General features: G+C 36.6%; 1 protein-coding gene and 1 long non-coding RNA gene across 2 annotated transcripts in view; one reads left to right on the top strand and one right to left on the bottom strand.

The window, feature by feature from the left end:
- Nucleotides 1-309: 309 nt before the first annotated feature.
- Nucleotides 310-15,281, bottom strand: part of TRPM5 (transient receptor potential cation channel subfamily M member 5) — a 58,971-nt gene continuing 43,999 nt past the window's right edge. Inside the window, exons 20-28 of the mRNA XM_026092751.2 lie at nucleotides 14,418-14,536; nucleotides 13,835-13,967; nucleotides 11,215-11,389; nucleotides 8,411-8,579; nucleotides 7,490-7,668; nucleotides 6,228-6,360; nucleotides 3,998-4,070; nucleotides 2,880-2,970; nucleotides 310-1,334 (exon numbers count right to left, since the gene is read on the bottom strand). Of these exons, the coding sequence (XP_025948536.2) occupies nucleotides 1,234-1,334; nucleotides 2,880-2,970; nucleotides 3,998-4,070; nucleotides 6,228-6,360; nucleotides 7,490-7,668; nucleotides 8,411-8,579; nucleotides 11,215-11,389; nucleotides 13,835-13,967; nucleotides 14,418-14,536 (1,173 nt within the window). The 3' untranslated portion in view covers nucleotides 310-1,233. The remainder of the gene's footprint in view (nucleotides 1,335-2,879; nucleotides 2,971-3,997; nucleotides 4,071-6,227; nucleotides 6,361-7,489; nucleotides 7,669-8,410; nucleotides 8,580-11,214; nucleotides 11,390-13,834; nucleotides 13,968-14,417; nucleotides 14,537-15,281) is intronic.
- Nucleotides 8,570-15,281, top strand: part of LOC112978944 (uncharacterized) — a 49,366-nt gene continuing 42,654 nt past the window's right edge. The window contains exons 1-2 of the long non-coding RNA XR_010389532.1: nucleotides 8,570-10,309; nucleotides 11,761-11,904. This is a non-coding gene — a long non-coding RNA (uncharacterized LOC112978944). The remainder of the gene's footprint in view (nucleotides 10,310-11,760; nucleotides 11,905-15,281) is intronic.

Here is a 15,281-nt window from a genome sequence, read left to right as displayed (position 1 = left end):
AGTGGTGTTATGTTATGCATGAATAAAACAAGTTCAGTTGAAGCTTAGTGTAAGAAAGACCATAATCCAGTGTTTCCCCTTTCCAACACTATTTATGCTAGTCCAAAGAAATTTCCCTATAAAGGGCAGTAGTAATATTCATTTTATTTGTGTATCTTCTCGAAATTATAACAAAGCTAGCTAAATTTGTATGCTAATAAGGACATGCTAGTTACAGTAATAGAGAAAATGATAACCCAAATTCCTAGTTTCTAGGAAAACTCTTGCTACACATTCTTGTTTGAAAATCTGTTTAAGTGATTTTGCTGAGTCTTTGAAAGAAAAAGTAGAATGAAATCAGAAAACTGCATAAGATGTAGTTGTGCTGTTTCATGCATTGTGATACATATATAGCAAAATCTCCTTTAATAGTAGCAAGCTGACAGCGGATATGATCTGGCATTAAAACAAAAAGGCAAGCAACACAGGATGGAGGGCCTGACCGTGGCAGGATCACGTTCTGCATTTGGAAATTGAGAGCAAGCCACCAAAGGCTTGAGGACCATGTGGTGGCAGTCCAGTTTCTGGGGATGTGTGAAGAACCCTCATTAAGGAACAGCCGTAAAAGGAATACAGTGCAGAGGCCAAAATGGGAAGAAAAGACGGTGAGTGCAGTCATTTGAGGATTATGAGAACTCTAGGAAGTGTATGAATTGTAATAGTTAAGAATCCCAGGCCCTTCCCTGTGGAAACTATTTCCTCAATTCCTTTTTAAAGAACCCAGAAACATTAGTGTGCTTTCTTGGCCAAGGAGGTGACGTACATTTTTTAATGAGGAAATGATCGCTTTTCATCAGGGAAATTCCCTTGGATAGAAAACAAAAATGTGGGAGTTGGTGATTGAGTTCGATGGCGGGTACAGTATTTGGAGAAATAAAGGCAGATAATGTTTAGAATATAAGGTAGTAGCCTCACTCTGGAGGGGAAAGTTGTTAGTGGGATTTGTGGAAGGGAGTTCTGGAGAAAGGACCAGCCAGTGTAGGAATAGGAGAGAAGAAAGGCAAAAAGAAATGGGAGTATGAAGACTGAGAAGTCCTCAGTAGTGTCAAACATTAACAGTTCTTGACATTAAGCTGAAGATAATGTCTCCATCAAGGACTTTGAGAGTTGGGTCTTTGACCTTCATGAGACTAGGATTTTAGTTTGACAGAAATTCAGTAGGACAAAAAGCTTCATCTGGGAAAAACGAGAAATTTAATTATCAATGTACATGATGTCTGTCTCGGACTGATCTGCACGCTCTTCTCTTTCACTGCTTTCTGGCAAAGGCACTTCAACATTGGCATTCATCAAACCTAATAGGATTGTAAAAGCCATGTATTTGTTAAAAGTGCTAGGACAAGGGGCACAAAATAGTAATTACTTAGGAAACTTAGAAATGGGGCACAAAATAGTAATTACTTAGGAAACTTAGAAATGATGAAAATAATCCACAACAAAAAGTTGACAGCTGTACTAATTTGCATTTTTTAGTGAAGTCAGTAAAACAGCTTTCTTCTTTATTTTTCAGCTATTTAGGTTTCTGATTATCATGCAGTTACAGTATTAAAATATCTGGAGAGCATATGCTGCAGGAAGGTTTTTCTTACTGGAATTTTTATAATGGAGCAATTTACATATGCGTACATAAGCATGTTTACTTAAGCTTCTACCATTATTAAGTTTGGGAGTCAAATCTGAGGTTAATGCTATCTTCTCAGACTAGAGACTGCATATTCTGTTGTAGGACAAAGAAGCAATTAGGATCAACTACCTGATTGTGTTCATTGGTGATCTTCACTTTTCCCTATAAACTAAACACTGCTACCTCCTTTTGTTATTTACAGAATATAATAGGGTGCTATGCATGCTGAGTTAGGATGAAATAAACTGTCTTTTTAGCTTGGCTTTGCTATGGCTAAGGTTTACAGTTACAATTTTATGCCTAGTTAAGTATGTTCATATTTCCTCTTATGTGGCTGGGAAAATGTCAAAATATTTGTGTTTATATCATATCTCTGTGATTTGCTATAGTAAACATGGCTCATTCCACCCCCCACACACACCTCAGCACTGAAATCACTGCAAATGGACAGGGTAAAATGGACATACTTCATGATACTACCTTTGCAGACCTCAATCTCTAATAATGCTTTGAGCTTGCCCTGTCAAGGCAAGCTGAGTTTTCAGCAACTTCTTTTTTGCATATAATACCTATTTGTTCAGTTTACAATTTTTGGATGACTATTTATGTGATGGATATTAGATAGATTAAGAAAAATATTCTCAATATTGAGTCAGATACCCCGCACTGGCTGAGAAGTAGTCTTTCTGTCTCTAATGTTTAAACCTCAACTAATGGAGCTTTGGGACCTGGGAGAAAAATTTTAACTGATGTAAATAGTTGCAGCTCCACGGGTATATGAGCCGTGTTGATTAAGTGAAAGTAGGAGGCTTGCTCAATTTTTTATTATTGTTATCCCTATTAAATAAAAGTTCTGATAGTAGTTGGTGCCTATCTCATTGACTCAAGAACTCATCAAGAAACAACCTTCTCAAGAAACCCTGTGGCATATAGATTCTTGTTTGCATGCTTAAAGCTAGGTGAGATCATTCTAACCCACAGTAAGCAACAGTCCTTTCCCCAAAGCTTTTCTTAAATATATTTTGCAAAAGGTTTTTTTCTTTTTTTCAGCTCTGAAGTATGAACACTCTGTTTCTTATTTATATTCCCATTACTTCCAGGTATACCCCTCCATACCACATGGTTTGTTTTCAATCTTTTCTTGCCTTTTTTTTTTTTTAAACGAAATCATTTAGCTGGATCATTTAGCTTTTCCATGATTATTTTCAATACTTACTTTTATAGTTTGGAGCTGGTTGGTTGCACAAGAGGTTATTTTTGGTTAAAACATCTGCCATTGAGGAGATAACAGCTGTACAGTAGCAAATCTATGAAATAAGTAGTTGTTTCTACATCAGTTCATTTTTGCAGTGTTTTAAATTATCCGTTCTTAAACTTTCAAGAAAGATAATCTAGGCAGTAGCTTGATACAGCATCAGAAATAACACACATAATATTTTCTTTTAAGAAATAGTTGGACAACCTGTATTAAATATCCTACCTTTTTTGTGAGTATATTACACTATCTCTAGCTGGGACAAACTTAAGGCATTTCTTGTGTATTCCTGCTGGACTTGTATTTGGTGTCAACATTGTTCATTGAATAGCATGGCTTTTTTCAGGAAGCCATAAAATGCATTAAGAAGGGAAGGGGAAACTGCAATGGGAGCATTAAGATAAACAATTTTCAGCAAGGTCAGAATTACACTGGAAAGTTCTAGGAACAAAGAAAACAGTAACAGTTGTGCATAGCATATGATAAGGCTGAGCGTTTTCATGCTGTTTAACAAATGTTTGTTTATATTCCATGGGTTTGTCATCAAAAGCTCAAGATGGGATTTCCTTCTATTATTTATGTTGCACATTTGTATGGTAGACACTTCCCTTTGAAATCTTCATATCTGGTATCCAAGAAAACTAGAAAATCCAAGAAAGTCCAGGTCATGTCAGATTAGACAGATTATGGGTATTTTTGAAATTGTCATTTTTAAGAACTAAAAGGTTAGGTGAAGGAAAAGAATGGAGGGGAAAGATCAAGCAAGAACCACACTGAAAGAAATAGACACTGCTCAAGCAGACTAGCAAAGGGAGCAAGAAATGCTCTTACCCTTTCTCCTTTCTTGTGGGAGATCAGAAAAGTTTCTTTTCATCATTATCACCAGAGATAAAGCAATAAGGAAACTGAAGCCATACTACAGATACATTTTTCCTTCTCTTTATCCTTAAAGCACTCAACAGCGTCAGCCAAACCACCCTCAAATATTACCATCACTGTTTAAAAACAGTCAAGGCTGCAGAGTAAATGAAAGAGACATGCTGAAAGCTGATATAAATGCTTATAAAACTACCACTTACCTGGGATTCTATAACTTTAAATCGCTTTTCTTGTTCTTTCAATCCACTAAAGTATTTAGACAAACTATCCACCCTGTGTAAACAGAACAGACACAGTGAGCAAAAGGGATATTCTTTAAAAGAAACTCTAGAACATGAAAACTGCATAACTTACTAGAATCATGACCCGCAGCTGGCAGTTTTGCACTGCTGAGACATCACGGAGTCATGCACCCATTGTCTAGGGAATTGTTATTGGCTTGCACAGATGTGAGAGCCCCCGTTCAGCTTGTGGTGTGGGCCACCTAGCCCTAGCTGCTGTGGACGTCAAAGACCAGAGGGAGGAGCCATAGATGAAGCTTTCCCTCTCTCCAGCCAGTGATGTCCCATCTGTGCCAAGTATAAACTGATCCCAGTGGGAGAACTGAGGCCACAGTATGTGTTCCATCAAGCCAGAGGTATAAACCACTAAAAAACTTATTCAAGGTTTCATTTTTGGAAACTGGTTTGACGTTCAAATCCCTTTCTCCATGCAGTCCAAAGGGACTGTGTATGGTACTCATGTATGGTGCCTCCAAACCATTGCATCCCTCCCTGTCCATGCATTTCCTGCACCCTTCACCTCTTCTCCCATCAGCTCCCTTCTCCTAGCACCTGATTCCCCACAGGGTCCTCAAATCCCTCTCTGCTTTGTCTTAACCACAGCTGTTTCAAAATTTCCCTCTAATTGGTTATATTCCATTCAGACCTATGTGAAAAGGCTGCTGTTGGATGTACGTAATGCTTTGTGGGGTTGTTTCAAATCAAAGTTCAAAGAATCACTTTCTGAAGGTTTTGTAAGATTGCAAATACACAGGTAGGTCTGCTGCCATCCAAGAACTAAGGTAAAAAGCCACAGGTTTACTGGTGTTAATCTGAACCTTTTCTAGTCTCTTGCTGGCTCTGCTATATCTGAGGTACTATGAAGCTAGACGAGTTCTTACTTACTTTTCCCCTCCAGGCAGTAACTTCATCTTCAACTTACCATTTATAAAGCTAGAGAAAATGTCAGTGTGCCCTCTCCTTGGAAACAATTAAACATATATTCATTGTTTAATCTCATAGCTATGGAGCTCTCACTTATTCTCAGTGCCAAAATGCTGAAGTTTGTCAGTGACTTGCTTATGGGAATAAAGTTAAAACCAATACAATAATTCTAAATTACTATGAATTAAGAGTCTTTATAGATTTGAGGGAAGAGTAATTTCAAAGTATGTACTCAAGTAGGCTGGTCTGGGCTCCAACTATTCTATGAATTAGAAAGGTGGAAGCTTGTTTTGAAAGACTGTGCACAATGGAAACATCAGACAGCACAGGAACATTTGTATTTCTTTATGTCAGAACTGAAATTTCTGTTGAACATATTGTAGTAACTGTCTTCCACACTCATTGTGTCTCTGTATTTGAATGCAGTTTTCTCATACGAGGAAACACCTGAGACAGGTATTAAAAGCTTCTTTAAAGAAGGCTTTGCCATCTGGCTTTCAATATTGACTTAGATGTTGCAGTTTTCCAGGCCCATATCTACCTTGTCTTTCATTTAAAGAGGTAAACCTGTGAGTAATAATTTAGCACTCTTGCTCTTCAGAATTCCAGTTTAACTGATATTCCTAGAGGGGAGATATTTTACAGAAGTACTTAAATGGAGACTCAGTTAATTGATTTATGCCAAGATCACAATTTTAGAGCCGATATCAGGAATTTCTTGCAATAAGTTGTAGTCTTATGCCGTTAAGACATAAATAGTAGTTCTTCCACATCTGTGACCTGGGGGTAATTCACGAGACCATAAACATTCATGCAAAAGATTAAGCCTCTTTCTGGTTTGGAAAGGATAGTTTAGTTGGATTTTGATCAATGTTTTGTTTCCAGGTGTGTTATAATTCCTATAAGAGATGGAAGTACATGTGCTGCAGTAGAGCAAAAGAGCTATTCTTCGACCATTTCTTCAAAAAGGCGATTTTCATTTGAGCTTGACTGCAGGTTTGGCTGGAGCTAACAGGTCTGTAACTGTGCATGCTTCAAGAATGCTGGAAACTTTTCCTGTATTGTGGTGATGCTATCTTCTCACATTTTTCATGGTATGTGCATTTCGTAACTATATTCTAGTTAGACTCTTCATATAAGCTTTGCAAGCACCTGAATGTCAATCAAACCTGAAGACCTGCAAGATTCACTTAATGTGAGTCAGAAATGTTGAAAATTAACTTACTTATTAGATGTGACCTTCAACCTTTCTTCATTGCTTTCTTTCCTCTCTTGTTCCAAGTTCACAAGATAATTTTCCTTTTGCACCAACTCCCATGTTATGATTTTTTGATCTAGGCTATCTGGAAGATCTCTTTCTGTAAGAAAAGAAAGATATTAAGAATCATATTTTTCTCCCTTTTCCTCTGTGCTGGTTTGAATAATGGGAGGCTGCTTAGCATACTAAAGAAAAATTAAAGAGTTTTGCTTTGCCATTGCAGGAGTGTCAGGTTATGAAAATTTAGTGTAAAACAAGTATTTTCTGCAGGTTTTTTCCTTTAATGGAATTCAAGAGACCTTTTTGCAGTTGGGTATGAGTCCTGAGTTTTCTAAAGAATTGCCTATTTCAGTGATTCAATTTAAGCTTATTTAGAAACTTACTCAATTTCTTATATATTGTAGACCCTAAGTATCTTTCTTTATTAGACCAGTTATAAATAGGAAGTTAAAAACTATGAATAATTCCCTTCCCCTTAAAGTCTTGTCTTAGGAAAAAAACAGGTGGCCCGGCCAATAACAGAGCTCAATTTCACAGAGATATTTTAAATGTAACATACTAATCTTGTACCTCCCTAAAGCTTGGTAAAAGGACGCACTTGCTGCATGCTCCCAAACCCACTGAATCTAGGACCTGACCAGCCAGGTTCTTGCTTTCTCGAAAAAAAAATCCACTCCTCCTATTATTATTATTATTATTATTATTATTATTATTATTATTATTATGTTTGCTTATTTTGGAGATGCTTCAGCAGCATGCCTTGATAGCTAGGAGGAATGACTGTAAGTGAGTGAGTGTAAATGTTCTCTCACCCTCTCTCTGTAAAGGGATATTCCACACATCCTAGTAGATTTTTAGACTTGGTATATGTTTTTAGTTTTTTCCATGCTTAATAATTACTAAAATTCAGGAGCAAATGGAAATAACAATTATTCATTATTCATTAAACATCCACTGTTATCTCTTCAGAAATTGAGCCACTTTACCCAGTTTTATATCAACACTTTTGTCCTTATAACTGCTGCATAAAGAAATGCATTGTGGAAAAACTCTGTATATAGTACAGGTCACATTATAAACCTTAATTTTTCATGTGTAGTCTTCTGGCACTCTTTGTTAAAAATAATAAACTGGTGCCATTGTCTTACTGAAATTCTGTTTGCTCTTCTGCATTGCCTACTATGAGAGTATCAGGATCTCCAGCTGCTTGATCTTTGATAACAGCTCACCCAGATGTTCCTTTGTGTGTTCCATTTTTTTGAAGATTCTTCTGAGAACCAGAGTTATGTGGCTAATAATGATAAATGGCGGTGCTAACGCAGGCCGTCCATGATATTCAATAATTAGGTTGTAGCGCTGAAGTTTCCAGAAGATGTCTGCATTTCCCTGAACAACTTGAAAAGTGTAGCTGTAGTTAGAAAAGAGAAAGGTTTTCTATAATTGTTTTTATCTCAAGAAGCTAAAGCTGATCATTACAAAATATAGCCCTATGTTTACTTTAAATTAACACCACCTGCTGAACCTTGCTGTTCCTTTTTTTTTAACTGATGTGCATGCAAATTGTCAGATATTAAAATAATTGCAGTTGCAGGCTTCAAATGGTAAAAAAATACATTAGTGTTTTATATATATATTTACTTATATATTTTTAATATATTTTTATAGTATATTTTTTATTTATTTATATTTTTTTATATATATATTTTTTAAGAAGACTAATTCCACTTTGTCCAGGCAAGATGGGCAAACGTGCCAGGTCCGTTCTTCAGCCAAATAAATCATTATTAGATGCGTTGACATCAAGCAGTTCCCCTATGTGCAGATCATCCACTATTAAGCCTGCCAAGTCTACTGCTGCTTTTGCACCTGCAGACTTGTGCTGCAACATGGCTGGGGATCTAGACCTTTCTGTGTACGTTTATTGAATGTTTATAGTAAAAAAGGCTTCTTTTCTTCTTGTTTTTAATGTGGCTACAGTAAGGATGAACTTAAGAGCTATAAGATCATAAAAGTCTACCTGTCAACATCCAATTCATTAGCAAAATTACTGATGTATTCCAAAATGACTAGCCAAGAGCTACGTAGTATTTGTGTGCATTCAGTTAAGGCTTTGCAGTCTCCCTCTTGATACTTATTGAAATAGCACTTGCCTGAACATAGCAATCAGGAGATTCATAAGGAGAACATTTGTGACTAGTAGGAAAATGACCAACAGAAGTATGACGAGCCAGTTGGCATAGTTGTTAGGACATGATGGTGAATCCTCCCGCAGAATCTTCAATGGATTAAATGTGCAGTTCCTAGGAAACATTCGGGATGCTGCAAAGGAAGATAGGGAAATAAAACAATAGTTTTGATATTTATTGTATTTTGTATTTATTACAGTGGTGACAATAACTTTGTATTTTGGTGAGCAAAATCTTGTACTTTCAACAAAGAATGACAAGAATTACAAATTGTTCCTGGGGTTTGAGGTACTGCGTTTCATAGCAGCAAAAGTTAAATGCAAAGAAAAGCTGAATTATATCTCTGAGCATGTCATCTAATAATAAGAACTAATGACATGGATGGTTGCAAATATTTAATACCTTTTCTGCTAAGATACAAATCAAGGACAATGATGATACTGATTACTAAAATGAGATTTAATCTTGGCTGTACATAGACAGCAGCATAATTTTATTCTGAAAATTTTACAATTATTAGAATTCAAGCCCAATATTGTGGTAGTATGTACCTTTCATACTGACCTTGCTTATGATTAGCAGCAGAATTTTAAACACAAGACTCTCTTCACACCAAGAGGACAGCTCTCTGACTGCTGAGCTACTGCGCTAATTCTTGCAGTTGAAAGATCATTTATGTAAACTAATATCCGTGTCTTTAGTTTTATGAAAATGCACATATTCAGGTTGTGCATGTGAAGAGACATTGCTTTAGTATGCAAGAGGTTTGCAACTTTAGCAGGACAAGGCAGACCTCCAGAACTTGGAGGAGATTTCTACATACTTGGAGGAGAATTTACAGGAGAAAACACATTAATAGCTAAGAATGGGATTCCTCATTCCAAATTTTAAAAACTACTTTGTACATCTGAGCTAGCAGTTGAGGTTAATAAGAATAGTGGCACTGACTCAGACTAGAAGTCCAGCTAGCCCCATATCCTGTCTCCATCTATGGCCATAGCACATTCGTACAGCTGTGTGTAAGACAAGGAAAAGCACATACTGACATTTCCCTGGGACATTCTTCAAGGCCCAGTAATTTATGGGTGAAGGACTTGCCCACGTGGCAGTGGTACATTGAAGTGGAAGGGAAAGGGGTGTTCCTCCATGAATTCATCCAACTGATTTCTGAGTCCATGTAAATTTTTAGCGTTCAAAGCATCATATAGAAGTTAAGCGGCCACCACTTAATTGTGTGTGTGAAAAATTATCCCTTTTTTTTTCATGTCAAATCTTTTACTACTTTAACAGTGGAAAAGATGAAAATTGTTCTCTGTTTGCTTTATTCATGTCATTCATCTCAATCTTTCTTTCTGGCCTTCAGAAGATTATTTAAATTTCTTTTTTCCTAGAAGTCCTGTCATGTCATGGATTAAATCCACACATTTACAGAGTAGCATAAAAACATCTACTTTTTTCTTCTCCGAATGAGTCCTTTGCTTCCCCCCTCCCCCCTCAAGTGGTTATATCTATTACAACCCCTCAGTCTTATTCTTTAGTGCGAAGTTATCTCAAAGCTCACCACAGCTGTGACTGCTTTCACCAAGTGCATTACTTTATATAATTCTGCACTGAATTCTGTTTGATGTTTTATCACTCATGAGGGTCTTCTGCAATGCTTAGGTGACAGCTTTAGTCTTTACTACCCAGTAACGTAGTTTCATCTGCAAATGTTGTTATCCTCGTAACTCATCTTCTTTCCCATATTCACAGAGATGCTGAACAGAACAAGTTCCAGAGAAGACTCAGGATAAGTGGCTTCCTTCTAGAAGTTGTCCATGTAATTCAATTTCTTTCCTATCTTTTAGCCAGTTATTGATCCAGGTGAGCATCCCATCGCTGCTCTCTTGCCTCATTCAGTCTTCTTTTATTTTTTCTAAGACATATGCTTTTTCTTATTAAGCAGAGTGAACATGAAAGAATGCTTTCTTGTTTGCCTCTGTCTATGGGATTTTGTGCTTCTGTCTATATTACTTCAAGTTTAAACCCCACTTCAGTATTGTCACTGACAATTAGCACAGTTACTGTGGTTAGGTTCTGTGGCATTATATCAGATATATCAATATATCAATTATATCATTCTATTCTTTGGGAGATGGCCTACTCTGTATTTTACCACCTTCTCTATCAGAAATGTCACCTCTAATCTGTTATGGCTAAGTATTTCCATGTCTTATGATTATTTTTATTTTGTTTTGTTTGAAATGTGTCACATATGCAATTACTAGCTTTATTTAATTTGGTCAGCTTTACTTCCAAAGTAAAGATTCTGGAGAAATATTTATTTTAAAATACAAGTGTTTGCTTATGGGCAGAGCTCTACTGCTTTAACATTGTCATGTTAAACTGCTGCCAGAATGCATGTAGGTCCTATTATTTCAGTTTACACAAGGCTTATTTGGGTCTAGGTTAAGTTGACCAGAAATGGATTTAAGTGAAACAAAGTATGCCAACTTTTAAAACTGCAAATCCTTGTGTGACTGTTTCTTTCAACAGTTTGCTTAAATGGGGCCAACCCTGATACTCAAGTGTAATTCCATACTGTACATTATCTCTCAGTGCAAAAAAATTTTTCACATCACTGAAATGTGAATGCTTTGGCTTGCAGGACAGAGTTTAAAAATTAATAAATAAATAAAAGAAGACAACAGTGGGAAGGAATTCCATGTCCTAATCAGAAGTCTGTATTCTAAAATGGCCAGGTTGGGGGGCAGGGGGAATGTTCTTACTGTCTATTTCATCCAGTGGAATCTGGCCAAATATCTGAAGGTAGGGACGATAAAGCACCCTTCTGAATATCCATTCCACTCGGCCGTCATCAGGATGAAGCAGAGCTTGAGTTGTCACACCATAGGCAATGAGCCACACACTCAAGAAAAACAGAAAGAAGAAAACATCTTTCATCTAAAAGAGAGGCAGGAGGGAAAAAAGGGAAGAGGTGACTGTAATAGAGTAAAAGAATAGCAGTCTTTCCAAACAAAAACTGTTCAGATAATTCTGTTTCTTTACAAGCTTATTTAGAATCCTGTAGGTGGGATAGAATACAATTCCACACACAAAATTGCTTGACTTCTCTGCTATCTCATATATATCATATATTCTTGTTCTGTAATCAGCATTTTTCTTTGCTAGCTCATTTAGATAAAGGCATGTTTTAAATTAAAACCTTTAAATGCTTTTCGGTCATTTAGCATTTAAAAATGAGAGTCATTTAACCTTTTAGTGATGAATGAATCTCATGAGTGAATGAATCTTATTCTACCTTTTAAATGCAGATTTTCTGTGAGATCTCACAGTACCATTGACTGCTTTACCATGAATTACAAGTGTTCTGCTACAACGGCGAATCCCAGATGACAGCGCTTGTTGATGAATTCTGATCCCCTGTTAGAGCAGACATGGAAGACTGCAAGGATCAGGTAGCTTCTCTCTTAGGTTTCCAAGCCAAGTAATGCATTTGGGGGATTGTTTTCAGGACTTCCTGCTTTTATATACTGTGTTTCTCTACAGAAACAGAAGTAATTGAATCCTAAAACACTTACTCAAAAAAAGAAAAAATCAAACATACATTTCAGGTGCAATAATTTTCTCCCAGTGGAAGAGGAACAATTCATCCTCTTCCCATCTAACTTGGCAGAGTTAATTAGTGACTGTAGATTAGATCAATTACATTATATGAATGTGCAGTTATCCCACAGCATAGGTATTTCAGTCCTGCAGGAGGTTACTTGAAGTTCCATTTGGTAACATGGTATCTAAGCCAGGAAAAAAGAGACAGTGGGTGTATCTCTAACTTCCACCAATTTATTTTGTTTTCCAGATGATTTCAAATTTGGCAGTATTGCAGGTCTGTAACAGGGTCATAGTTAAGAGAGAGCAGTGGCAAATCTGGAAATACTTTTTTCCAGCTTGTAGTCTCTCTGCAAACCCCTTTAACTGGTATCCCATTTTATCAGCTACCAAAATTGTTTCATCAATTCTTTGGCAAGGTTTAAAAGGAGAAAGGCAGTAAGATACAATCTTGACTTGCTTCTCTAGTCAAGCAAAATGATCTCACTTGAACCCCTAGGATGAACCTTTCAAAGAAATATCATTTGCTGGAGTAAATTTCACTGTTCTTTCCTTTGGTGTAAGGTTCAATCTTGTACCACCAAAGCCACAGCATTGTGTTGGCTTGGATGGGGCGAAGATGAAAGGTCCCATTTTATGGTTTTGTCTAGGCTGCTCTTTTTGGCCTTACTTGCATCTTCTTAATCTCTGTGTTGTCTCATACGGCTTCTGATGCTAATATAGTAGTCACATAACCATATTTGTTCAGGGTCCTGGTTTAGCTTGGTACAGAGCCAGGAGGAGTTAGCAACTGTAGATTTGACTTGTTCTCTTCCAGTAAAAGTCTACTACCGCTGTAGGTTAGATAATGTACAAGAACAAATATTTATTTGCTATTTTGCTTTTGCTACTCCAAGCGAATGTCATGTCAGAGTTCTAGTTATAGTATTTGTAGACAGAACCAAATAGCTTAGTAGTTGTGTTTATTCAATGTATAGTCTTGTTTAGACTGTAGGGCTTTTACTGAGCTCTGCTGTGAGTCACAACTCAAATATTTGTAGATTCCATGATAGCATTTGCAATTAGATGAACTCCTGTTAATCAGTTACATGAGCTAATTGGCCTAGAGGATTAACATGCCTAAATAAAAAGCTACTTGAACGTACTGACACATACCCAAGCATAATAACCATAGTCCTAATGTCTCGTTTCCTTCAGGAGCGTGGTCATAAAAATCTTTTATCAACATCTTCCAACACATGCTCACAACGCACTAATATGTTTTCATTATAACTTATGGTTACAAAATACAAGTGAGCACAACTCCTGCAGGCAACTTATAACTATCCTAGGCTCTGAACCAGGCTATCTTCATAGATTTTTTTTCATGTTTCTTGCAAATAATGTAATAGTGTGTGTGTGAGTAAATGGCTTGTCCTTCAGTAAATGATTTGTCATCTGTCTGAGCTGTGTCCAAATGCACACAGCTTCTGAAGCAGGAGGAACAGTAGTGCATAAGCCAAAGCTCCTGTAACCCAGATCTGGGGGTTAATGATTATATAAGGTATAAGGGATAGTAAATCTGGTCCAAGTTATTGCACTGCAGAGCTCTTTGGCAGGATCTATATTGAGCTTACCACATCTATTGCTAGTGATTAAATAAATAATATGCAAAATTTCAAGCTTGAATGTATAAAAAAAGATTATAAACTGATTTTCTTTGTAAGGGCAAAGAAGAGATTTCCTGCTCTCTGTTTTTTAGAAGCACAAGTATTTATCTGAGAGGTACTGCACACTTACCATCCTTTCCACAATTATGATCTTTGGTCCAAGTTGTTTGTGAATAGCAAAAATATGTATAAGTCTAAGTGTAAACACCATGAAATCAATGGCAAGTATTGTACGGCCAGCTTGAAAAGTTGAGTTCAGCATCCTGCAAAACACATCAAATGAAATATCAAATCTCAGAAAATACTGCTAAGAAGTCTTTTCTCAATTACACTGTTGCCATGCATAGCCTAGTTAGGAAAGGGCAGGTACTTCAGGGTTGTAGCTGCATGAGCCACAGTCATCACAGCTGTGAAAAGCAATGAGACATTTAAAAAGAGGGTATTATACTGTTGACTAAATGTGAATTCAAAAAAGAAGAGAAAAAACAAAACTTCTCCAGACAAGTGTTTGAATATACCAGTAAGTCTTTTTGTGGTCTCTGGAGAAATATCTATGGTTCAACAGAAATTTAGAGGCTTTCATTGTAGAAACATGTCCTAAAACTTGTAAAAGTAAATGCCATAGCTTGCCCTCATGGGCACGTGAGACTATTGACTGCCATACGTAACCCATGCTACTGATGCTGACTGCATCACATGGAACAGATACATACCGGCAGGTCACTCCAATTATGAAGAGGAAAATGGTCACCATATCACATTTATTCCAATTATCCTCTACATACAGTTTAAATTTTTTCATTAAATTTGTGTCTTTATTTGTAAAGAAACTCTGTAAAAAAGAAATGATCATCATTATTGTTCTATTTCACATTTCACTATTTCATTGTTTTAAGATAATCCCATTTCTCTTTATCTCTTTCATTGCTAAAAGCAAACCCAAATTTCTAGTGTAATAGGAAAAAAAGCTTAAAACCATGAGCTCACTTTTTTGTCTTAAAATCCAGAAGTTGGGTGAAAAAGAAAAAAATCCAAACTTACTTTTAATCTTGATAGTAACCTTATGAATTTTTAAGTCGGAATTAAAATTTTGTCAGAGCTCTGGCTGTTTAAAAAAAAAAAAAAAGAAAAAAAGAAAAATTCCAGAAAGTTCAGTCTCTGGGCACTGCTATCTAAACAGTACATACAAATTCAGCATCCATATACTTGAATTGTCAGTGAGTGCACATCTGAGGATTTAGACAAAGAGCTGTCTTAACTGGGTTTCAGACTGGCACTCTTCATGTTTTACAGGTTTATAATGAAGTGTTCTTTGATCCAGATGTTTCCCCTCTGCTCCTGTTTACAGTCTTCCTGCAAAATTTCAAATAATTTCTAACAAACTGGGATCCCCCACACTTTCCCTATCACTTAAATAAAGAACACCTATTTGTTCTTCCAGAATAAGTGTTTATAACTGCTTTTTAGCCTAAAGAGGACAAATAGTTCTATGCACCTATGGCTGGCAATGTACAACAGCAGCACTCACATGTGATTTCAGTAGGTGAACTAAGGACATTCCAAAACCAGTAACTGGA

This window comes from Dromaius novaehollandiae, chromosome 5 (assembly GCF_036370855.1).
Source record: "Dromaius novaehollandiae isolate bDroNov1 chromosome 5, bDroNov1.hap1, whole genome shotgun sequence".
In the NCBI taxonomy this organism is placed as follows: Eukaryota; Metazoa; Chordata; class Aves; order Casuariiformes; family Dromaiidae; genus Dromaius; species Dromaius novaehollandiae.
The sequence above is the reverse complement of the archived record's forward strand: the minus strand, read 5'-3'. Positions and strand labels throughout refer to the sequence as shown.